The sequence below is a fragment of the Melanerpes formicivorus genome, unplaced genomic scaffold (assembly GCF_026170545.1).
Source record: "Melanerpes formicivorus ecotype bairdi unplaced genomic scaffold, bMelFor1.0.p_v2 SCAF_12, whole genome shotgun sequence".
NCBI lineage: Eukaryota > Metazoa > Chordata > Aves > Piciformes > Picidae > Melanerpes > Melanerpes formicivorus.
Genome location: NW_027142364.1, coordinates 9,645,846 through 9,672,081, shown reverse-complemented (window position 1 = coordinate 9,672,081; position 26,236 = coordinate 9,645,846). Strand labels below are relative to the sequence as shown.

The 26,236-nt window shown below is 37.0% G+C and overlaps 1 protein-coding gene across 5 annotated transcripts; it reads left to right on the top strand.

Annotated features, from left to right (window-relative positions):
- Window positions 1-25,446, top strand: ZBTB38 (zinc finger and BTB domain containing 38). 5 transcript variants are annotated; one of them, XM_068145247.1, is made up of 4 exons: window positions 1-261; window positions 958-1,175; window positions 5,382-5,488; window positions 19,522-25,446. In XM_068145247.1, the coding sequence occupies exon 4, from the start codon at window positions 19,522-19,524 to the stop codon at window positions 23,098-23,100; it is 3,579 nt and encodes a 1,192-aa protein (XP_068001348.1). In that variant the 5' UTR covers window positions 1-261; window positions 958-1,175; window positions 5,382-5,488; the 3' UTR covers window positions 23,101-25,446. The 5 variants fall into 5 exon arrangements, with proteins under 5 accessions (XP_068001348.1, XP_068001349.1, XP_068001346.1 ...); XM_068145248.1 differs by lacking the exons at window positions 1-261; window positions 5,382-5,488 and having other exon boundaries at window positions 282-1,175; XM_068145245.1 differs by lacking the exons at window positions 1-261; window positions 958-1,175; window positions 5,382-5,488 and adding an exon at window positions 13,229-13,385.
- Window positions 25,447-26,236: the final 790 nt, after the last annotated feature.

Sequence of the window (26,236 nt, the reverse complement as noted above, 5' to 3'; positions counted from 1 at the left end):
TCTCCAGTGAGCAAGAAGACTGGTTTCTTTTCCTCTGTAGGCGGACTCAGCCATTGCACAGGCAGATTTTGATAAGAGTTTGAAATGCCTGCTACTGTATCACTGTAGAATTTGGAGTTTGCTAACAGTGTTAGTGACTGAAGCTCATCTTGCATCACCAATTGATGACAATTTTCTTTGTTCCCTCCCACCCAGTTGAACCAAGACTGTGTAGCTGATACGCAATGTCACTTACAACATTAATCAGATACTGCATTTAAGGTGAGCTGTCCCTTGCCTCCTCCCTTACCAGCGCTGTGCTGCAGTATGTATCTTACTCCTGCGAGCCTAAAATGGCAGGCAGGATTAACGTTGCTTGTGCTGTGTGCATGCTGTGTATTGAATTCATTATACTGTGCCTAGTATCTCAAATGTGAGTATGTAAATGGTCTGTGTGCCATGTCATGCAGTAGTGAAGATTCATTTATACTTTTTTACAGGCTTAGATATTTGAGCATCACCTTCAGAATCCTTTTTGCATTTGCAGCGTGGTGAGCTGTTAGCTCGTCATCACGTTCAAACTACATTATTAGCCCTTGGAAAGGGATTTAAAAAAAAAAGAGAAAAAAAAAAAAAAAAAAAGGCAAACTGTGCTTCCAGATGGTGTCACCCTTTTTCTTCTTGTGTTTACTGCAGTTTAAATAATGTATATTGTATTGTTAATTAATGTGAATATCGAATTAAAGCACTTGAAACTTAGATATTTATTATGCAGGTAGGAGGCATGTCAAATCTATTTTTAACTCTTACGCAGTTCACGTTGTGCAATGGGCTTTGGTTGTTGAGTTTATATTTTCAGCTGCGATATCAATAGGCTGATTTTCAGTAAACGTGACAAGTGGCCTTTGCAATGGTCAGCTTCAAGCTTTGAACCCTCTGAGGAGGAGAAAAAAAAGAACAACCAACCTTTTGTTGCAGTTTCAGAAAACCTTGGACGAGGACACTTTTCTCCCTCACTCCTGCCCTCCCTATTGATAAAAACTCAGTTCTGATCACAGTCTGTTCAAGCTGCTTCCCATCTGATTTTTGACTGCTTCTAAAAAATTATCAAGAAGACCAAGAACAGAACTTCATCGCTTCACGTAAAATGGCTGGGTGCACTGCCATGCTAACGCTGCACTAAGTGGCACGAGCAGGTAGGTTGAGATTTGCATGTTTTACTGATTTCTTGGTCAGTACTGCAAGAACATGAAATGGGCTTTGGAATGTAGTTAAAAATGTATTAAACTGTTAAAGAAAACAAGCTAATATTAAACTGTTGTCTTCAGTAATTGGCATGACAATTGTTCTAACCTGCTTTTAAAAAACCTATTGTGAAAGTAGAGCAATCATGCCTGTTAAAATAATCATATGTACCGAGGGCGTGGCAACGCTTATGCAACAAAAGAATTTTTGAAAACCCTATTGATTCAGTTACATTTTAAGGGTGACCATAAGCATTACTAAGCTTGCCATTAAAATGCAAAAATAAAAAACTGAAGTAGGTAAGAAAAATGAAAAATATTTAAATTTTGTCATAAGCGGTTTTGTGCGAAATCTTAAATAAGTCTACTTGAATGTTTGTATTTTCAGCATTAGCTACAAACAGGAACCTGCAGCATTTCTTTTTATTTTAAGGTAGAAGGACTTTAAGGAGAGAGATTGATAGAGATGGTCCTGTCAGCTTAAACTGAGTACCAGTTCACTGAAGTGTGTTTTACTTTACACAAAACCAGGCTATGAAATAAAACCAGCACTATGTACAAAACCCCCAAACTGAGCACCAGGAATAAAAATGTGGATGGTATGTCTTGCACCAACTATTGTAATGTATTTGTTTCAGATCAATACTGGGCCAGAACCAGTTTCCTTGGCAACCAAATCCATTTAAAAGGTGCAATGGTATAGATGTAGAAAGATGTTTTTCTCTTTAATAGCAGTATCATAATGCAAATGGAAATTCTGCAGTTACTTCTCTTTAGTTCTAAATAAGAATCTGATCTCATGTTATGTTTCCATGTGGCTCTAATTTCTTAAATGATGCCATTTTTATAAAGCTGTTCACAACATAGAACTGGTTTATTCATGTTTTTAATTGGTTGTTCCCAGTAACGTAGGCAGGTTTCTTTTTTTAATTTAGCCTAGTCTTGCACGTAGGTCAAGGTTTGTACTGTGGGTATACAAAGTGATAGTTCCATTATGACAAGAATAGAAGTATCATTTAAATATTTAGCAGCTGAGAAATATAGAGAATCAGAAGTATGTTTCAACCTTTGCTGAATTCAGCCCCTGTAATGCTAATAAACCTTTCTTTAAATAGTGGACCCATTCTGAAGTTCAGGTAACAAACTGTATTTAAGCATAGTGGAAAACCATTTCTGTCAGGTCTTAAACAAGCCTTTACAGGATAAACTCACTTGTAGGCTGCGGTAATTTCCAGATCCTATAGATTTTTCAAAATTTAAGTATTCTGATTTGTTGTTTCCATTTTTAGCTAACATTTAACAGTACCAGTGAAGTTAAATCTTACCTGTACCACAGGTAACTGTTTATACAGAATCAGATTTTACTAAGTTTCTCCTCTGAGCTTATAACGTAGTGTATCTCCTTGTGAATCTCCTTTCTATGTGACTTGAGAAATTCTCAGTACTGCAATGAGCATTTTGCAGCAGGGTAGCCATTTTCCTTTCATGTCCTTGACTTTAAAATGACTAAGTATATTTTGTGCGGATGAGGAACCAGCACTGAAAATTAATGCAAAGGAGGTACTGAGAAGCACAGCCAATTATCAGTAATAGCCTTCACAGCCTTAGTAATATCAAACTAATTCTCATTTATTTCTAAATGTGTCAGTTTAGTGCATTCCAAATAAGCATAGTATAACCGTTCAGGAATATGACTTGTGACCTGCCTTGATAGGCCAATGCTTAATAACTATAATAAAAACATTTGAGTCATAATTATGGGACTAGTCTGAGGCAGTGCAATATTCCCCTGTTCCACCTGAAGAAGCAGAACTGAAAATGTAATAAACAGCATCTCTCAAGTGGCAGATACAAGTCTGCAGGTTTTTGGTAATTTGGTTTCTCTCCAGTAGCTTGCTCCTGCTGAATCTTTTCCTGGTTGAAATGTTAATGTGGAGTATGCCATTACATGTAGCTATCAGAATTGCATTTCTTTGTTGCTTGTGGAGTTATTTTTAAAGGAAGTTGCTGAGCTAAGGCTACGTAGAAGCAATCTATTTATTGCTGCTGATATTTATCTTTAGAAAAGACAGGGCACTTAGCAATAAGCTGGTTTTATTACGTCTTTGTGTCCAAGTGTACCCACTTGAGGCATTTTAAAAACTATATAGCTCCATTACATGAGTGTGCTTTGCTAGGGTTACTTTAAATCCATCTGCAAATTTGCTCTCTTGTTAGGAAGTCCAAGTCCTCTTCTAATTAATATGACTGAATTCAAAGGCTGAAATGAGTCTGGAAAAACTCATTGGCAGCCTGTGAACTCTTAATGTTTTCTAGCTAAAGAAACTTATTTACTGAGGAGGAGACTACTAATTAGCAAGCTGTTTCCAGTTCGATCATTTTAAGTGAGTTGCTATATGTATTTTAATGGCAGTTACATACAGCTCATGCAGAGGATCAGAATGGCACAGCCAGAAGTGTCATGAGAAATCTTGCATCGGCTTAACCATTTTATTCTCTCTGGCTGAGGGGGCTAACCAAGGCACGTAGGAGCAGGTGCAGGTTTTCACACCTCCAGCAAAGCCTGCACATGTTATTGTTAGGGACACTTGAGGTTTTTTCCTCAGACACTATCCTACATGCTTCTTAATGACCTTTCCAATTAAGGTTAGTTCTGCTTCTAGACTTAACTCTGATGTGAAACTGCAGATCTCTCACTCTGAAACTGTGTTCACATATTTGTTAGGCTATTACACAGACTCAGGCAGAAATGAACTGGTATTAATTAACCCTTCTGGGGCACCTAGCATCTGCTGTATCTTATCATGTGGATTGTTACTACATTCTAAGAGGGCTTTTCTATGTATAATATTAGATTTGAATTCTAGTATTATCAAATTTGAGGGTTCTTTAGCTTCGTAAGATCTTTTGCTGCTGGATTGCTTCAAATGTGATGTTTAAGTTTCCCATTCACCGTAACATTCCCATTCATGCTTTTTGTCAATACAACTTTTGTGGTATTTGAAGTAATAATAATAGCTTCATGTAATTGTCTTTCATTCTATCCTTTGTCATGGGCAGATTTGAGCTGCAGAATACTCACTGAAATCAAGATATACCTAAACCAACAAAAAACATAAGCTCAATTTCTTACTTTTTAAAGCCAAAGTGATGGATCCTATATTGGCTGTATAATGTTATTCATAAAAATATATTATATATTTGTAAATGGAATATGGATCCATATATTGTTAATTGCTGCTATATAAATGCTGATCAGCTCTGACGTTTCGCAGTTGCCCTGTGGAACAATTTAATTTTGTTTAGTGTCTTTGAAACAAAGCCCTGCTCTGAATCATTTTTACACTATTACATAATAGGCTTATTAGGATGTTTAATACATAATAACATAAAATTGGGATGTTTGACAACGATGAATAATCAATTAAGCAGAAAGATACAGGAATTGTATTCCATAGAACAAGAGCTGCCTAGAAATGTCAGTAACACAGACAGATAGCAGAATAGAAAGGGGAGAAAGAAATACTGCAAAAAACAAAAAACATGGAGGCTTTTAAGATAAAGGATAACTTGTAATTAGTTTCAGCAGTTTATATGGAGTCAAAGCTGTTGACTAGTAATGATGATTGCTTCTCCCTGTACCATGACTTGTTTTCTAACTGGCAAACTGTGGAGCTGATCTTAAAATATATTTATTTTCCACTGATTTACCTCATGAAACTCAGGACCAGATACAACTGAGGAAGCTAAGCCTCCATTATTTCATGTCTTATTAGGTAAATGTGTGAGGAATAATTTGAATCATATACTAAATAGTGTATTACATAGTATATAATTTATATTACCTTATATAATGTATAATATATAAGATGCAAAATATACAATAAATTTTAAAAAACAATATTAAAATGGGGAAAGGGAAGTAGAGCTAAGGATTGGGTTTAGCCTTGTTTTTCCAGTGACCCAAATGAAAAATTAAACTTGAAAACCTCCTTACATTTCTGTCTAGGACACATTATGAAACACTATGTCCAGTTTGCACTATACAGGTTAAACTATAATACAGCAATGCAGGCAGAAGCGGTATTCACAATGCATCTGGAAAGTGCTACTTGTCTAATAATTTAGTAACTACATTTGGATTTTCCCCCTTTGCAGGCTGAAACACAGTAGCCACAAAGTTCACAAAATTACTGAGATGTTTTTGCTGAAAATACCTGTTGATACTACTTTTAAAAGATTCTAACAGAAGAACCTGATTTTAGGTGAGTAAGTTTATGGAGTAATTATAGCAAGCTGAGATCTCTTTAAACCTCACATACAAATAGTGCTGAAATATTTAACACTTTAAAACCACTGCATTAAATGTTTGGGGTTTTTTTTCTGCTACCAGAGTTCTAATTTTCTTATAATCATTTAAGAGTTGTTCTTGCTACAGCACCACATTGCTCTATTCTCCTATCAATACTGTTCGATTTTTCCATCTCCCGCTGGATTTTTATTGCCATGGAGGTTGGACAAACAAAATCAGGCAAGAGAGATCTTTGAAACAGGTTGTTACAGCCTCCAGTTATCTGTATGAACCAAACAAATTGGCAGGCGAGCAAACCTCCTGAGCTTGCCATAATGTTAACCCTGGATCCCAGTCACTAGTGTGCATTATAAATCGGTGCCATACAATAAAGGCTGAGGAACCCTAATATTATTGTTTTGGTTAAGCTGTACATAGTTCAAGCTAATCTCTGCCCCTACATGACTGTAATCACGTCAATTTGTAAATTCAAGTATAGTGTTGGGATAAATAATCAGGGTATTTCAAAATACGAGTTTCGCACTTTGCATGGCTTTTTCAAATATCAGCAGTTTCCTTTCTTATCACTGTGAATGCACAATAATCATCTTGGTTAAAATAAGTATGTCTGGTATCTGTGCTTTAGATTAGAGATATATACATATTGAATGAAGGAATCAGTGAAATCCTGATTAATTCTTTTTTCTTTTACCATGGTTCCTTGTATTCTAGCACATGATCTGCGTTATACAAAGGGAGCAAGTTTAATTGATTTCAGTGGCACCATTTGCACAAATCTCTATACAAATGGTTTGTTGCAACACCATTGTTAATGTCATATGATAATTAGAAATAAGTAATTAAGGCTACCAGGCAGAATGTAAGATAAGGATACATATTTAAAGCAAAGCAAAACAAAACCCCAAGACTAAACATCAAACCAAAATTCTACTCAATTCCTAGAATCTCTCGAAACATTTACTATATTTAAGTTTACTTCTAATACCCAGTGATGTACAGTGTAGAAAATGGCAATGGATTTCCAGAGACAATGAAATGGCACTGGAGATTTTATCAGTGAAACAAAATTAGATACATACAGGTTACCTGGATTTACAGAAGCAATGAGATACCAAATCTTAGTTGTGCCTATTTTAAGTAAATTATCACAGAACATTTGCTCAGAATTTTCAGAATACTGGGCCATAACCTGTTTCCTTGGCAACCACATATGAATAAATGGTACATTAGCAAAGCTGCAGATGTGTGTCAGTGAATGCTTATTAAGCAACCCAATGCATTAACATACCATGTGCCTGCAATAATGCATGCATCTTGAAAATCACCATATAAAAAGATTTCTGGGCATGGCCCAATGCGGATTCTTAATACTCAAAGCTTTTAACTTAAAAATCTCATGTTTGCAATGGAAATATCTTGTAATTTTGTTTGTTTGTTTGTTTGTTTGTTTTCATTATGCTTTAAATTGAAATTAGAGTAACAGGGCAAAAACTGGCATGGTGGGCTTGGTGTCCAAACTGAAACAATTCTCCAAGCCTCTCATTACTTATAGCACTGCTTTAAGGCAACAAAATACAGATGTAAAGGGAGGTTTAGAATGCTCAGGGATTCTAAATTTGAGTTTTGTACCATCACTCAGAAGTATGCTTACACTATTTTACACAGTGATAAACTAAAGCCACTCCATGATGATGTTGTTTGTTGTACTCTCATTCTATCCAACATCTTCAGGCAAAGAGGTATGATGAAACACTGTCTCCTAAGAGTCAACAACACATAAAGATGGGGGGGTGAAGGTGTAGCAAATAAATGTAGAAGTCATCAAAATGGCATTTCATGGACTTTTAGAATAACATTGGGATGTAGTATTTAGGCAGTACTCACGCCCTCTGTGCAATTGTTCGTATAGTACTATTTTGTTTTATAGGCATGGACTAAAAGAAGCTCAGATTTTTCAAAACTGATCTTACATGTATTTTTACTGAATTCAGCAGTTTTAACTACCAGTTATTTATGGTGTTTCTTCTTAATGTATTTATGTATATATAAAATGAAAAATGGGTGCAACCCTTTGGGTTAACTCTGTTATCCCAAGATGATAGATCTGTAAGAAATCTAAAATGCTAGTTTCAGTATCACTAAGGTTGGAAGAGACCTCAAAGATCATTGAGTCCAACCTGTCACCACAGACCTCATGGCTAGAGTAGGGAGGCCACTGCTGCCCACTGCAAGCTTGAACTCACGACCTTCCCATTAAGGGTCTTACGCACTACCAACTGAGCCACATACTTGCTAATTCCATCTTTTTAAACAGGAAAAATGGCAATCTGCAATTTCTGAGCTTAAATTCAGTTAGTGTAATCTGAGTTGTTGTCTATGTGAACAGTAACCATTTTCTGGAGGGCGCAATAAGAAAGAAGGCTTCATACATAATAACGTTATTTAGCAAATAAAGATTATCCTGACAATCATAGAATCATTGAATGGTTTGAGTTGGAAGAGACCTTAAAGAACATCTAGTTACAACTCCCTTGCTACGGACAGGGATACCTCCCACTAGGCCAGGTTGCTCAAAGCCTCATCCAGCCTGGTCTTAAGCACTTCCAGATATGAGGCATCCACAGCTACTCTGGGCAACCCATTTCAGTGTCTCACCACTCTCATAGTAAAGAACTTCTTCCTAATATTTTATGTAAATCTACCCTGCTCCAGTTTGAAACACTTCCATAACTCTCAACAGAAACACTTCCATAACTCAAGTGTACCAGAATCTAGTATTAATTCCAGATAGTTTGAACACTGCCCCATGAATCTTTTCATGATGCTGAACCACAATGTTGCTATATACCATCATCTGTGACAATACTATTAAGGCTTATGAGAGAGTAAGAGTTCAGGAAATTATTGTGGAGATGCAAATCAACTTTTTGGCTGGGGTTTTGTTTTCTTTTTGTTATTTGTTGCACCCCATCTTGCTTGCTGTCAGGCCAGGCTTTGTGCCTGAGGCAATTCATGTTGGTTATAGAGCATGCAGCACAAACCAGAGCTGAAGCCCTCAAGCTTTTTCTTCTTACTACCAGCTACTACCTGGTTTTGGTACAGTTCTTCTCCATTTAATGATCAGGGCCCTTGATACAGCTTTTAAGTTGAAACATGCAGCAGGATGCAAGAGGATGTGTAGGGCTTCAGCCACACCACTTAATTCAGCACAAAATGGAGCATAAGACTATTCAAAAGCACACAAAACTACTGTGTCCAGTAAGCTGCCATAAGAAATGGCCACACTAAAGCAATGAGTAACTGCTTCCACTTGGTGCATTGTTTTTGACATGCTAACATTTATCAATATAACAGCAAACCCCCAAATATTTTGCAATAGTTTAAAGATATTGGAGATCAGAGGTGGCCTAAAGTTTGAAGACCAGTTCTAGCTTTCAAAACATTTGTGTTCAGCCATCTAGCAGACCAGCTAAATTAGTATTCCAGTTAGCTTTCTGATAACTGAATGGACAACAGAATACCACAGAGTAAACAGCCAAAATGAATAAAATTTAAATGTTTTATTTGATATTTTTGTTTTAATCTATTCAAACATACATACATATATATATATATATATATACATTACTGTATCAAACAACAACAAACAACAGAAAGATATTTGGTGATGTCATGCTGTAAACATAGCTTCATAATTGCAACTGATAAATCTATGCTAGCCAAAGACTATGATACATCTCAGAAATGTAGGAGGCTAAACAGTGGCTCGTCAGCCGCAGATAAAAAATTAAAGACTTAACTGGAAAATAATACTGAGATTGTTCAGAGATATGAAGATGTAAAGTCAGGTGATTCTTAGTAGTACAACATAAGCTTTTATATCTTCAGCAAAAGAAGAATTTGGATTTCAGTCAGTTATTGTTGCCTCATTTTGGTTTTTAGACTGATGGAGGAACAAAAGTATAATTATACCTTTATAAATTGCTTGTAGTCTGTTTAACATTGAAGGAACTCAGATTAATCCACCCCTAAATTGTAAGAAGGCAATACACCTTGGAGGAAGACTTTCTCTGCTGCACATGCGTAGCTTACACAGTTTGAGAGCCAAATGAGTTTTGCCAGATTCCTCTCTCATCCAGATTTGGAGAAGCAGGCAGCTGCTGCAGGTCTCCATTACTGCACTGCTTCTCCCTTTCTCCCCCTCAACTTGATGCTTGAGAAGAGTAGAGTTATACAAAGGAAGTCCTTGCCTTGCTCAAAACCAGAAAGGAAGTAAAGTCACTTTGAGCTCCTGGGTCCTTCTTGCACCCCCTTTCCTAGAAAAGTGTTGGGCCTGCCTGAGGGGTGAAGAGCAGCTGTGTTTTCTTGCTTGGCCACTTTGACCTCATCAGTAAGAGCAATCAAGACACTGCATCCAAGTCTTTTTCTCATGGATAGGCTCACCTGCTCTAGCCACTGAGAAGGAAAGATGTCAAGCCCTGGTCAAAATCCTATCACTCATGAGGAATTTGCATGAGTTGATAATGTTGTTTCCTGCTGTTTAAAAACTGAACCTGCTTGTCCAGAGAGGAACACTGGAACCTTTTTTTCCTAGATGGTCTGAAATACTCTAAAGGGAAGAATTCCACATGCCATGAGTCAGAGAAATGAGATTATCAGACTTCAGCAACCTTGGAATTGTTTTATACATTTTAAAGAAGTCAAAATTTGCTGACAATTTTCTCCATACCTTGCAATTTTACTACATAAGATATAATTCAGTGCAAAACTACTCAGACTTATATTTAAAAGTAACATTTGTATGATGTTATGTGCTATCATTTATATGTTTAATGGAAATTGGTCCATGTATATTAGCAATATTGCTATTTTTACAGTATATAATTTGCACTGTGGCTTACAGTCTGAAATCAGGACTGCAGATGCAGGTAAATCTTGTCCGACCTCTCACAGATGTCAATATTCTCCATTCTCATAGGTATGACTTCAGCACCAGTTCCTCTCCTGTCTTTGCAAGCAGTTGGTTTTACATGAAATATTACAATGAGAACATAAATTCTCACGTGGAACTAAGACAGCCTTATGAGGGACTGTGAATTCCAAATAACTCAAATTATATATTATATAGAAAAAAGAACCTTCAATTACAGCACTAGTCACAGAAAAGGTGGTGGGGTTTTTATGAATGGATGTGCTGAAGTTGCTTTAAGAAAACACCCTAACAATTGAGAACAAACAAAACAAATAAAAGCTAATCAAACAAATAACACAACAATAAACACAAAGAGGAAATAAAGAAAAACGGAGTCAGTTTTCTCCAAATCTGTTACATTGTCTACAGATATTAAGACTGCCAGAGTATCAAATGGTCTCTAAGTTGAGGGTATCTGCTACACAAATGCTGGTTATGCATCTTATTTTCAAAACAATTTAAAATATTTTAATTCAAGTCTAGATAGAATTCATAACCTAATATTCCTTAAATTTATTTCATGTGGCCTAAAAAGATGCTTGTACTTATTGTTGTTCAGTAATGCACTTCTTTATTTTAAAGGATTACAACAGATTTAACCTTAATACAGATGATTGTATTGTTACCGGCAACACGTTTGTCACAAATATGGAACCTGTGTCAGAAATCTTCTTTAATATATATTACTATGTATATATGCACCTCAAACATTAATAAAGAAGCAGCAGTAAAAAAAAAAAAAAAAAAAAAAAAAAAGCAAAAAGCAATATCTCAAGATTAAAAGTAACCTATATGCTAAGTATGAAACTTTGATTCTCAGGTAAATTGGAATGAAAAAGAATGTTGTGAAAATTTGGGGACCCACTTCATTTTTGCCACCATGACAATTTCCTGACAAGAACAAATTTCTTCACATATCTTTTAAACAACCAGGAAAGCATGCATATGCATTCCAAGACAGAATGCTGCAAAAACAGACACCCCCTGCATGTAACAGATTTTATATCTTATGTTGGTATTAAATAGTTTCCTCAGACAGTAAGCTACATTTATAGTGATGGAGGTCTAGCAAAATTCTAACTTCCAGGCCTACCACGGGTGAATATGATTAAAAGTAATGCTTCTGGGTTTTTTGTTTGGTTGGGTTTTGGTATAAAGTGAATCAGTTCCTACTATTCAGTGTTTCTAATGCATAGGCTTGAAAGATTTGAAAACTGAGTAACTGTGCAGTCAAACCTCATACACCAAAGTCAGTAAAAATAAACACAGGTTGGACTTGATGATCTTTGAGGTCTTTTCCAACCTTGTTGATTCCATGATTCTATGATTTAGAGAAGGATGAGAAATTCAGTAATGTTCACATATTATGCTTTTATTACAGTGTTGGACACAGGGGTGTGTACACAGCCTGTGTTACCATGAGAGGTTTCAGTAGATGCTTGTATGCGAAAAGGTATCTATCTAAAATGACAGAGGCATGTTGATATTTCACATAAAATCCCGGTTCTTCCTATCTATACAAAGTTATCTAAGAATGACAGAAGTATTTCACAGACAGTCCTGGTTCCTGTTTAATCTTCCTTTCTTCAAGGTCCGTCTGCCCCTTCCTGCATTCCAGCCAATTATAATAAGGGGAGTTCTTCATCAATGTTGTAATTTCATTAAATTGGGTATCTCTTTATCAACTCTGTTGTCTTGTTAAACTCAGGAATTATTTTTAAAGATTTTTCCACTCATCAACTCCTCATCAGGTTAACTTTGGGCAAAATTATTATTTTCAAGCAAACTGTCCATTTTTCTAACAGTGTTTTCCACCTGTCTCTAAGACTAGCTTTGGGGTTTTTTTACTTGGTTTGGTTTGGGTTTGGGGTTTTTGTTTTGTTTTTCTTTAAGCTTCATGATTCCAAGAACTAGGAAAGAAGGTTTTGCTGACTATTCAAAGTGAGAGGTAGAGAAAGCAAACATACAGGAAGGCTGTACCAAATATTTTTGAGCATCTGGCTAAATGAAATCAAGCTAATTGCTTCTTTATCTAGGTAAGCATTTGTTAAGTGCTTATGAAGCACCAAGAGTTTGGTTGCACTTGGTTCCTGAGGCAATAAGTAATCAGATGAAACCAAAATCAGAGATAAAGATTACTGCTTAAAATTAACATCCTCATGATGCGGTATGAGTTTCTATGTGTGCTTTAAAAATGTAATCATCACATAAGGCAAATAAGGTAAATGTGACTCTGCTTCACATCTGTAAGAAATTGGGTTGCTGGTTTTTTTCAAGGTACTATTTCACCTCTCCTTCTCCTGGAAAATTGCATAAACTATGCACAGAACTATGTATCTCCAAAAATGCTTTCTCTTTCTTATTATGAGAAGGGTTTTGAAAGAGAGCCAAGGAAATCAGAATCCTGTGTTAGATTTAAGAGGAATTCTAAAGATGTGGACAAAACTGCAGTGATACCTCTGGAGCAGGGGGTTGGACATAGGGAAGATGGGATTTCCTCATTTTCTTTGAATTTGCATATAAACAACCTTGTCTGATCCGCTAAATAGCCCATCTGAACGTGTTTATTAAGCACAAAGCATTTGCTGTAAAACAAATACACTAAAAATACGGTAGCAGCAGAGCAAGAGGGCAAGCGCCCGTGCGCTGGAGCCCGCCTGCACTCCACAAACCACAGCCTAATCCGCTCACCAGGGATTAGGAGCGCAAAATGGCGGCGGCGCCTTCCTGCCCGTCGGCCCGGGCCCTGCGCCGCCCGGAAGACAGCACCTGTCACGTCACCCCGCGCCCGGGCGCCCCGCGCACCGTAAGGCTTCGCCGCGGCTCTCGCCTCCCGCCCTGCCAGAGACAGCCCCAAAGCCATGGGTTTAACCGCCAGGTAGCTCAAAAACAGTGAGTTATAAGACATTCGAGCATAAAATTGCGTAAGCGTTTCTTTTGCTGCTAGGAAAAATCATGTTGCAGGTTAATGTGCTCTGCTTCCTCGGCTAGAGATCGAACCGAACCCAGACGACAGTTATTGCCCATAAACCGGAAGTGTCTTCAAGTTATCTGCAGCTGACAGATTGCCAAATGTTTGATGTCTCAAGAGGCTCCGTTTTAAGGCAGACAAATATATTGACATTAACGGGCTTTATATTTTATGTAATTCGCGCAGAATTAAGAGACAATTGCATTTGAACTCTGTAGGAGCAGTTGCTGTTTAACGTAGTGGTGAAAGGATGGATTTAGTCTTGCTTAAGCAAGGAAAGGGGACGGGGCCTTTACTCTGCGCGTCCAGCTCCACCCTGTGGGCCAGCTGTGCGGGAGAGCCTGTGCGGGCCGCGCCGCCGTCCTTAGCCCCTCAGGGTCTGCAAGGGCCGTGGACGAAAGGGTGAAACCTTTAAGTATCAGGAAGAACTGGATATGCAGCGGGAAATCTATTTTTAATTTTTTCCCCGTTTCTTTTTAAATAATTGCAAAGCCAGTTCAGGAGAGACGAGGAGCTACTGGAGAGAGTCCAGTAGAGGCCATTGAGGATGATGAGGGCACTGGAGCAGATCTTTGACAAGCTCTTCAACCTGCAGAAGACTGAAAGGGCATAGATATATTTACGTATACGTATATATGTATGTATATCTAAAGGGTAGAGAGGTCAAGAGGATGGAGCTGGGCTCTTTTCAGCAGTGCCCAGTGATAGGGCATGGGGCAAGGGGTGCAAACTAGAACATGGGAGGTTTCACTTAAACATAAGAAAAAACTTGTTTGAGGGTGCCAGGGCACTGGAGCAGGCTGCCCAAAGAGTTTGTGGAGTCTCCTCTTGAGACTTTCAATACCTGCCTGGACATTGTATTCCTGAGCAGCTTGCTGGGTGACCTTTGCTTTAGCAGGGAGGGTTGGAAAACATGATCTCCAGAGGTCCCTTCCTAGCCCCGCTAGTCTGTATTCTGTTACAAAGAAAGGACTCACCTTGGTTTTCAAACTGAGAAACACGACTTAAAAGCACAAACCCACTCTGAGCACTGATAAGGTTTTAAAGGCTGGTTTCCATATGTTGAGAAAGGTGTAATGTAGGAAGTGAGAGAATGAGTTGGAGATAGTAGGGAGTAATTATGGCTCTGAAAGAATGGTTCATCTGTTGGCTTCAAAGATTTAACATTCTTTTGATAAATTCCACCACCCCAGCTGTGTGAATTAAAAGTCAGAGGAAGCAAGTGCAAGGATGAAAAAAAATTATTTAAAGTTCTGTGCTTCTGAGGCCATTAACAGTAACTATTCTGTATTAATAGGGAAGGAGGTAAGCAGTGAGAGTCTAAAAGAGAAAACATATGAATGTAATTGTAGAAATACTGTGTAGCTATGTAAATTCACATACTGCAAACTATTAAACATTTAAACTAAAACTACTGTGAAAATTTGTAAATAAATTAAAGGTACCATTACAATTAAATTCAAATTACCATTAAAATTTTTCTGCCAACCTGAGGTTGTAAGGAGACTGAAGGGACCCTGGTTGAGGCATACTCATAGGCATACTGAATAGTCATACTGCGCAGATGGGACTTCTGCAGTGATTCCATATAAAACTGAGCTATCATCATAAAGTGATGATTGGACAATAGGTTTCCAGGTAGGCAAGGGTCAGGATAGTAGAGCTAGGATAAGATTGGGGGGGGGGGTGTGGAGATGTACTTGTTTTTGTATATTTGTGGTGCCTAGTTGTATTTCTGCTCTTGTAGATGAAGGTTACGTCTCAGGGAAACAGGTTGGAAACAAGAGACAGCCTTGACTATATGTTAATAAAGTGAAATTTATCTGAACATAAGGAAAGTACAGAGTAAACATCTTTCCATAGTGTCATGTTGATAAGCAACAGAAAATACTAGCATCTTTAAAATCCCAGTAGAAATGTGTGCAATAAGAAAAGAGAGGGAGAACTGTTATTTCATGTATCATGTATCTTTCTGGGGTTTATTTTGCCTAGGTAGTAGCAGCTGGCTTGAATGGTGTTTTTTTGCTGATGCCATTAGCTTGTCTTTCAAATTTAGGTGACTGAATTGTAACAAAAGAATCTGTTCTCATGTATACCATTACACTTGCCTGGCAGTGGGTTTCAAAAGTTTATCAAAAATTAAAAACTATATTCTTGCTTTGCAGCAGTTCTCTTTGGTAGTAAAAAAAAAAATACTGTATTTGTTATATTTGGCATTCATCAGCCAGTAAAACTCCTTGAGATCTTGTAGTTTATGTGCAAATAATACTAAGTAGAAATTAAGAGTAGGGTCTTGCCCTCTTCAGTGTACATGTAGAGCTGGATGCTCCAATGTTTATAATTAGCAGTGTCATCTGTGAGGCATAAGTAGTCAGATTTGTGTTTGGATGCATCAACCCTCTGGTCTTTCTGTTAACTTTTAATACTACTTGTTTTCATTTACAGCTGTTGTCCTGAAGTGTTATTCTGTTGATGTCAGAAAAGATAGCATTACACTTGAATCAGCCCACTAAGCATTACATTTACATTTCGGATGAATATGTAAATCTATTTTTCCCAAAGTGATTCAACAACTTTTAATGACAGGTTAGGGCTGTTACTGTTTTCACAGAAAATATGCAAATAGTAAGGTAGTTTGCAATAAAAAAAAAATCTGCTGTTAGAAGCTAAAATTGTCTATGGGTGCACCAAAGATGAAGTTATACTACAAAGGTACTGTTCAGATTCCTAAGAAACTATTTATGTCTGCATTGAGAGTATAAAGTATCAAAACAACACACATGCTTGTGTCACAAAAGGATGGCATGGCAGGCTGAAGAGCTTTGTCAAATGGGCAATCTATGAATAACATTAGAATTTTTTCTGTAAGTCTATAATAAAAAAAAATACAGAAGAATAGTAACTTGTAAGTATTTTAATAAGAAATATTTTAAACCAGTAATATAATACAAATAATGCTACAGCTCATAATACATCTGAAAAGGTTGATCTTTCTGCATCTTTGTCTCCATAGAGCTCTCTGGGAAACTGAACACGTTTTCCTTTTGCAAAATGAACTGCAAATGGAATGTGAAGAATTCCTAAAATATTCCATTTATTGTGTCCTGGGAAGAGCCTTCTGATTTTATAGTGTTTCAGATACATTTTTCACAAATGCAAGAAGCAAGACAGGTAAAATAAAAGGCAGCAGAGAATCATTACACACATGAATAAGTGGACTATTTGGGAAATGTATAGTCTGAGACAGAAGTCAAATTGTTGGCTCTGAAAATCGATTTGATCTGGAATTTTTCAGTATCTTTCCAGTGAGATACGTAACAGATGGTTTAGCACACAGCAAAAACTTAGATGTCCAAATAGCAAATGATAGTTTCAACTATCTCTACACAAGGAATCTAGTTTGGTGGTTTACTGAGCATATCAAAACATCCAGAACTGTAAAAACTGGCAATCTGTGTACATGCAAGTAGAAATTTAAAATATATACTTGTCTCCTTAGGAGGATGAATTTTGAAATAACTAGCTGAATAATAATACTGCTACTAAAACCACTTGGGTTTGTAGGCCTTGGTTGTAAATGCCTCTTAGTATAAAAGTATGCAGTATGTCAGATGATGTCTTTGAACTAAACCCAGCGGTTTCCAGGAAAGAAACAGAGGAAACACAGGCAAATTCCTAAGGGGCAGTTCACTGGGAGGCAGAGTTGACATAATTTATTTCCTATACTCAGGAAATAACTCTATCAATAGCTCCTGTTGTGAAATGGTTTTGATGTCTTGAGAGTTGGTTTCTAATACCACATCACATGAGCAAGTCAGATGTAATCTGAAGACATTGTCAATGAGAAGAAAGAATTATGGAAGAGTGGCTGCTTGCTTTAAGAACTAAGTTTTCTTGTCAGTATTCTTTCTGTAGAAGACTCAGTGCAGGTTTTCAGATACTGAACCAAAGCACATAGCCACATCTAATTACTGTGCACTTCAGGTTATCATTCCAAATTAATAAACATCTCCTATTTTAAGCCAAATAAGTGTAATAAACACAAACATGATAAACTCTGATTTTAAGAATTAAAGGCACAAACCAAATGCATCTAGATTTACAGCTGCTAAGAGTGACCAGATAATAAAAGTAATATACATCTACTTTTCTGTCATAGCTATACTAATGAATTTTGTTACGTCTGTGATATATACAAGCATCAAAGGCATTTTTTGTTAATTTGTTTTGATTTTTCTGAATTCTGGGCAATGAAAATTCTCAGCCATTAAATGATGTTGGAAATTTTGGCCGTTTTCATAGGCAACACTGTCCTGATAGAAGCAGTAGCCATGATGGAAGGTAGAAATTTTACTTCCAAGCTTTATCCACAACATCCCAAATGACAATCTTTTTCATAGTACATTGTGTTTATCTGCACAGTAAGACTGTCTTTTATTTTGGTATAATTTGATTTGCAGCAAAGTAGTTGATGGATTTGTGATAGTGTCAAAAGTGTAAGTAGATGCAAGGGTGCATGTCCCATGTTACTTTGTGATCAAGACCTATTTTCAAGAAAGGATTACTTCTGAATAGCTTCAGTGAGAAGGCAAATGTTCTAAATGGTCATTGCTCTTTGTTTAGTGAATATGGGTCAAACCTTTCTTGCAGCATTTGGTTCAAACCTATCCTAACAAATATATTGGCATTTGTAATGTGAACTATTTGAGGGTAAAGGTAAGTTATTCGTAACTTCTTAGAACATTACAGCATGTACTATTTTAACCTATCAAAATATCTGTAGTTGGTCATTTTCTTTAAGGCTCAATCTATTTTCACGAGTTGAAAGAAAATGGTAGTTAATAAATGTGAAGATTTTTTTACTGTCATGATTGGTAAGTGCCAGAAGAACAACTATTTCTTCATGACTTGAAGTTGGAAATGGACAGTACTAGTTGGAAACTACTCAGATACAGAAGAAAAAGAACAAGCCTCATTATTATTTGCACAAAACAAAAAAAATCATCCATTTAACTCAGAGATTTTCTTCAGATATGTACTGTCAAATTCATTGTGTTTTTCAGTCTATTTTTAAATTCATATTGGATTCATATAAACCATAAAACCCCCATTTAATTTATATAAGCCAATATATTAATACAGTAACAGCCTGACTAAGCATTTTTTTGTCATCTTTAAACCTCGTTATTGTGAACTATCTGTTATTTAACAGCATTTTCTATTGCAATTAGTCTGAAATTAACATACTGTCTAGTTATGGAAACACTATAAACTGTAACTGAAGAAAAAATGTCCTGTTATTCTCTACTTATTTTTCTCACTGAACTTATTCAGTTACTTACAAATTCTCAGTCATTTTCAAAGTTAAGTGTAAGCTATTTAATAAAATGTAATCAGTATTTGAAAACAATGCTGTTTCTGCAAACGGTGTTACACCCACTCTGACATTGTTTACAAAATTGTGTGGCTTGTAAATTCATTTCTTTATGAAGACTTGCAACTAAAACTTTATTGCATGGGATCTCTGACTCCTATTTTAAATGTCAGCCTAAAAAGGGGATCAGATGCAGTTGTGTTGTAGTCATTGTCTGACAGCCTCTGAAAACTGTCCTTAGTATCCACAGAACTACAGCAATTCGGCCTTCCCCAGAATGTCTACCAAATACTTCAGCTGCATGCCAGGGGCATTACCTCAAGGATGTAGTGAGGTATTCAGTGTGAAGCTGAGCAGACACACCCACTGGCACAACAGAAAGTTGGCAGCTGTGGTCCCCTCCCCAGTGAAAGGTATAGGGCAGGCAACACACCCATGTAGGGACAGAGAAGATCCTCTGCCTCCTACTGAGGAGCTACTGGTATTCATGCACCCTTGATCTGTACATAGACTACCTTCAGTACTGTTGGCATGAATGCACCTAAGATGACTTCAACCTGAAATGCTGTGACAAAATTTTAATCATTCTTAACATGTATAAGTTAATAAATAAATAAATAACTACTATAAATAGATTTACATATGTTTTTTTCTTGCTTTTTCTTGTAGATGACAGTCATGTCCCATTCAAAGGATCTCAAGGATGACTTCCACAGTGACACTGTACTTTCTATTTTAAATGAACAGCGCATTCGGGGCATTTTATGTGATGTCACCATAATTGTGGAAGATACCAAATTTAAAGCCCATAGTAATGTGCTGGCAGCTTCAAGCCTTTACTTTAAAAACATTTTCTGGAGTCGTACTATCTGTATTTCAGGTCATGTACTGGAATTAGATGATCTCAAAGCTGAAGTGTTTACAGAAATACTGAATTACATCTATAGTTCCACAGTAGTTGTTAAGAGGCAAGAGACAGTAACAGACCTTGCAGCTGCAGGGAAAAAACTGGGAATATCATTTTTAGAAGATCTTACAGATGTTAATTTTTCAAGTTCTCCTTGCCCCTATGCATATTGCGTTAGTGAAAAAGGGACTGTCAAAGAGGAAAAACATGAAAAGAGACATGAAGACTCTGCTGTGGCAAATGGACCACGAATTACAAACGCATTCTCCATTTTTGAAACAGAAAACAGTTTGTTTTCTCCACTTGATTTGAGGGCAAACTTTAAAAAGGTATCTGAGACAATACAAGATCACAACATAAGCCTCAACAGAAGTGACATTTGCAAAGATGCTGAGCCAGCCAGTACACTGGCTGAACACTCCTATGCAGTTTCTTCTGGAGGAGATACTTGTCAAGGAACACCTTTTATTGAACAGTCCAGCAGCCCTTCATACAGGACAGGTGAAGACCACTATGAAGATGTCCAAGCCACACCACTCATTCAGCCACAAAAACAAGTATGTAGTACTCCTAAGACAGTCCTTAAACCCCAGGGTACTGGTTTGGCTATAGCAAAAGCGCCAGCCTCTACAGTAACCACTACAGAAGCCCAGCATGAAGCAGTTACTGGTCAGCCAATTACTTCCTTTCCAAAACCTCAGAACAAAGCAGGAGATTTCCATTTATCCAGAGAAGAAGAAAACAATCCTGCTAATGTCTCTGGATCCACAGCAACTGTAGTTCCACCTGTTTACAATTGCACCTGTTGTGCAAAATCATTCAGTGACAGGGCATTACTGAACACTCATCTTCAGCTCCATTCAGAGCATCAGGAAACTTTCATATGCAAATACTGCAGCAAACAATTTGCAAATCTAAATGTATTGGAAAGTCATGAACAAGTCTGCACAAGATCAAGTGGCTTATCAGTTCAGAATGGAAAGCAACAAAACTTTGCAGGTAATTATACTGCTACAGACAGAAAGAGTGGAAGTTCATATGCAAATGCAGAGCCTCTGCTGTCTGAAAACAATATGACTGATTATTCTAATGCAAACTGCACTTTACCAGAAACAGATCATTTGATTAAAGTTGTGGATGGGCAGATATTATATACTTGCATTGTTTGCAAGCGTAGTTATGTAACATTGTCTAGCCTTCGAAGGCACGCAAATGTGCATTCCTGGAGAAGAACATATCCTTGTCACTACTGCAATAAAGTATTTGCATTAGCTGAGTATCGCACTAGACACGAGATCTGGCACACTGGGGAGAGACGGTATCAGTGCATTTTCTGTCTGGAGACTTTTATGACTTACTATATACTGAAAAACCATCAGAAGTCTTTCCATGCAATTGACCATCGTCTCTCGGTAAATAAGAAGACAGCCAATGGAGGCTTAAAACCAAGTGTGTACCCATACAAGCTTTATCGACTTTTGCCCATGAAATGCAGACGACTGCCCTATAAGTCCTACCAAAATTCTTCATATGAAAATGTTCAAGCAAGTACCCAGGTTAATGAAACTGCTTCTACTAACTGTTTCATTCCAACTTCTCTTAACTCTGAGCTACCACCACTGAATTTTCAAAGTAATATCATACCAAACAACAGACCTCTTGCCTTGGATACATCTTCATGTAATGATACAGCATCTGCTGTGAATACTCAGAATGTGTCCTCTTGGGGAGCAGGTATCTTAAATTCTGACCTGCAAAGGGACTTTTGTACCATTGAGAAAAGAGTTTCCACTGCCACAGGTGACCCTGGTTCTCAGGAATGTGATTCCTCTGTTGTATCTCCAACTAACATGAATGAAAATTCAACCTCTGTCATCAGTTACAGCAGTTCTGCACCCTCTGTTATAATGCACAGTAGCAGAGTTTCATCGGTAATCATGCACAGCAAAACAGTCACTTCAGTAGAAAACAGCAAGGCAGAATCTTCAAATAATCCACCTAGTCAGTCTGCAACTGATGATTGTAAGTATGAGTCAGATAATCATGGGAAGGGCATTACAAAATCAAAATCTAATAAGGAGAAAAAGAAGACACTGCTGCAGAGCAGAGCAGAAGCAACTGAGGATACACAGCATGTCCCAGGACCTGGAGGTTCATCTAGCAAAACAACAAATACTGTCCAAGAATCAAGTAAAACTGAAACATACATTGCAAAGCCTGCCTTACCGGGAACATCTACTGACAGTAATGTTGCACCTCTTTGTCAAATTACAGTAAAAATTGGTAATGAGGCTATTGTAAAAAGACATATATTAGGATCTAAGCTGTTTTGTAAAAGAGGACGAAAAAATAAATGTGAGTCCAAACAGGACAATCTGGTTGAGGAATCAGAAACAGAGAGAAAAGAAAGAAGCCCATCTAGGCTGTATAGCTCAGAATGCCTGGAGCTGACAGAAATGTGTGATGACGTAAGTGACCAAGACTCCAGTGATAAACCCTGGAGACCCTATTATAATTACAAACCAAAAAAGAAATCCAAACAGCTAAGAAAAATTAAAAAGACCAAATGGAGGGAAAAGCATGGAAGCAAGAATACCATTGTGGAAAACCACAACACTTGCAGTCGAGAGTATGCACTGAGGAATGCTCCCGAGGAAAAAGTTATTAGTCAAGAAGAGAACACAGAAATGCCTAATCTCCATTGTGAGCTTTGTGAAAGAGATCAGTCTTCCACTGAAAAAATTCAAGATCATGTACACTGGCATGTAGTGACTTCAAAGCCTTACATTTGTGAATTATGCCAAAAACAATTTCAAAGTCCATCCACTTTAAGAATACATATGAGGTCTCACACTGGGGAAAAGCCCTACACTTGCAAAACCTGTGGTAAATGTTTCTCAGTTCCTGGATATCTACAGAAACACGAACGTATTCATCTGGGTGTCAAAGACTTTGTCTGCCAGTACTGCAATAAGGCATTCACTTTAAATGAAACACTCAAAATACATGAGAGAATTCATACGGGAGAAAAACGTTACCACTGTCAGTTCTGCTTTAAGAGCTTTTTGTATCTTTCTACCAAAAGGAACCATGAGCAAAGGCATGTACGTAAGCTTAATGGAAAAGGGTTTGCTTGCTTTCACTGTCAAAAAATTTGCAAGACAGCAGCTGCTCTGGGAATGCACCAGAAGAAACATCTATTCAAAACTTCAGGTGCACAGGATAGAAAAGAACAGTTTTGCAATGAAAGCACTAAACTTTTGGAAAACCCACATGTCCTTGGCTCAGAAGGAAGTGAAGTGAAAAATACACAAACTGTACCTCCAGAAGTTATACTCTGAGTGGCAATTTTACAGAAGAGAATAAAAATCCAAAACTATGTATTGGAGAAAATAGAGAAACATCTCCACTCCAGTTGGTATCATTTACTATGACCAAATTTCTTCATCCAAACATATCCCTCTATGCAAAGGAAGGAAAATAACCCAGAAAAGAGTAACTGCTATTTGCAATAAAACAAACTTAGTGTGAAAGACCCACAATACTTCTGCCACAACAGAATTCTGACACAGAGAAATAAACAAACAACCAAACCCTTTCTGCTTAGTCTTATAGGAAACTAGTCTCTGAACTATCTTACAGTGCTGTTTTAGGAGTCAGAATTGTTCTAGGCAAAATAAATACATAGATTCACGGTGTGCTCTGCAGAATTTGTGCTGCAGAATGCATATATTGCAATTTCTTAAAAAAATGTGTTTATAAAAAAGTGTCATTTAGTGTATTCTAAAGTGAAGGTGGGAAATGTTTCATGCACTTGAGTACGCTGAAGTACGGTTGAGTTCTGGTGTGCTTTTCGGTAACTCAACATTTAGAAAACATTCAGGAGTTTAAACCCCTTTTCCTTTCCATGTTCAGTTTTGTAGTTACCATAATAACCCAATAAGTCTGAGTGCTCATGTGGAAAGTATTCCAGATTTATGGTGTCCCTCAGACATTTACTAAAGGTTCAGTGGAACTCACAAGACCCAGTCTTCCAAACTTCATAAATCTCAGTGTCAGTGGCTTGGTAGAGTTACTGAGGTTCATTTCTCTAAAGGAAGCTGTTCTCATGAAACAGCCTAGCTTAAAGAACTGTATACAATTTGTATACAATTGTATACAAATGTCCACCTACTGGTGGCTCTGCAGCTCCTGTGTTTCAGAAATACTATTCTTCTCAGCAGAAAAGGAAGTTTAAACTCTTCCTTCTCATCCTGGAATAATGCTTGGACAGCTAACAACAGAGCAAATCCCTATAAATACTTCAGTTTTGGGAAGAGTAAGTAAATACTCAGATTCTTGTTTCCACGTATATCATTGATGCAGTCCCTATGTATAAAGAGAGATAGAGCCAGTTTGTGGTGTTCCTTGTCACTCCCATGCTTTAAGTACAAATTGAAACCTTCCTGTGTCTCCTTCAGTGATTCCCCCTAACCATGGCAGCATCTGGGCCAAGGCAAGCTTTGTTGCACTGTCCCTTGGCCCAGCAGCATGGTCCCATAGCAGAGAGGTGCCTGGAATGGGTTACTGGAAAAAAAAAGTGTTGGCCTTTCTGCCTCCTTCAACCTGTCACACCAAAGGGTCATGGTGAGCCTTGAAGGTTCACAGTTTACTAGGAATCAGGAGAAAAGGCTCTGAAAGACATCACCAAAACATACATACAATTTTATGAGAATGTGATTACTTTTAAGAGAGAGTAAGATTATTTTTTTTTTTAGGAGGAGGGTTTATGTGTACAAGTTTTATATGATAGGGCTCTGATGTTCTGTTTATCTGAATTTCCAAATAGTCATGTATGTTCCTCTCTGTGAAGTGTTAAAAAATTAAGTCAGGACAAAGTTTAGTGATCCTCTACTTCATTCTACGTGCAGATCTGGTACACGGTTTACATATCTCATCCTCTTGAATATTTCAAAATAAACTATAGCTGGGTACAGTAAAACCACAGATAAAATGATAATGCAGTATTGATTGAAGTAATAATATAGTCCACTTATTTATTCTATCAGTGGTGAATGCTATGAATTCCTCGAGGATTTTTTGGTTTCATGGCGGCTTTGGTTCCATTTAAATAAGGCTAATAGAAGATTAAACAGAAAAAAAGTACAGTGATATTTCAAAGAAAATACATAAAGTTACTGTCTCTGTGGACTTGTATGATCATAATTATAGACCAAAGCAAATAAGGTAGAATATTTATGAATATAAAGATAATTTTTGAAATATTTTATATAATTGTATAGTTCATAAGAAAAAATATTGATAGCTTGTGTTAGGTTGGGGGGGGTTTGTATATTTTGATAAAAACACAACGACTTTGTAACTCTGTATATTCTCTACAATTTATAGCAAGACAGTTTTAAGATGACAATGTCATGTTTGTAGTTCAGTTGTGGCACTTTTACAGGTAACACGTTGCAGTAATGAGTCAAGTATTAATGAACAAATTAAAGTTAAGTGTAAGAGAAAGTAAATACTATACATTGTCAAAGACTGTAATTTGCTACATAACTGCATCTGTATTTTTGTTTAGAAGAAAATATTAAATGCAGATGTTAAGGATTGATTAAAGAGTCTAATTTTATTTTTAGAAAGAGTGATTATAACTCTGTTTTTGCTTAATTAAAAAGAACATCTTCCTAATTTTCTTTAAGTCTCTCCATTTTTTAAATTATGTTAATGCTTAAATAATCTCTGAGATCCAGAGATACGTACCTTCTAGTAGTTACTCCATTAGAAGATTAAGCAACACAGTTACCAAATGCTCCCTTTGTTAAGGTCAAAACAGTGACTCAAGAATGCACCAGAGCTCAAGGGAAATGATGGTATCTCCTGGCACCTTTCTTTTAAGGTGAAGGCAATGCTGAGGTGAACAGAATTTACCTGCTTAGTATCTTAAAGGACTTGGAAGACAGGTGAACTGCTTTTAATGCTTTGCAACATCTTAAATACCTGTTTATGAGGACCTGAAGCTTTTAGAAGTCTTTTCAATTCTGATAGTAATCTTGCAGTATAGATTGTGTATTTTACACACTGTACTTCAGATCTTTTGGGACTACTGCCCAGAAACATTCAGAATGCAAATACCTAATTGTATAAGAAAATAAGATACACAGAAAACAGAAGATTATGCATATTCAAAGTTCTTCCTCCTTCAGCTAGGTGTCACTGCTCTGTAAATTGCATAAAAAAAGTTAAATTTAAGCTAATTTAGGCAGATCATTTGGGGATGGTCCTCAGGAGAGAGATAGAACTAAAAAAAAGCTTTATAAGTTTGGTACATATAACAAAATACATTTTTCTCTTTCAAATGTTAATTAAAACCACGAGTGAATCATCAGAAAGTTGGTACATCTAACAGATGCTCCAAAAACGTAACTTTAAGGGACAGTGAAAAGGAATATTATGCAATTGAACCAGCATTCTGAATATAGTATG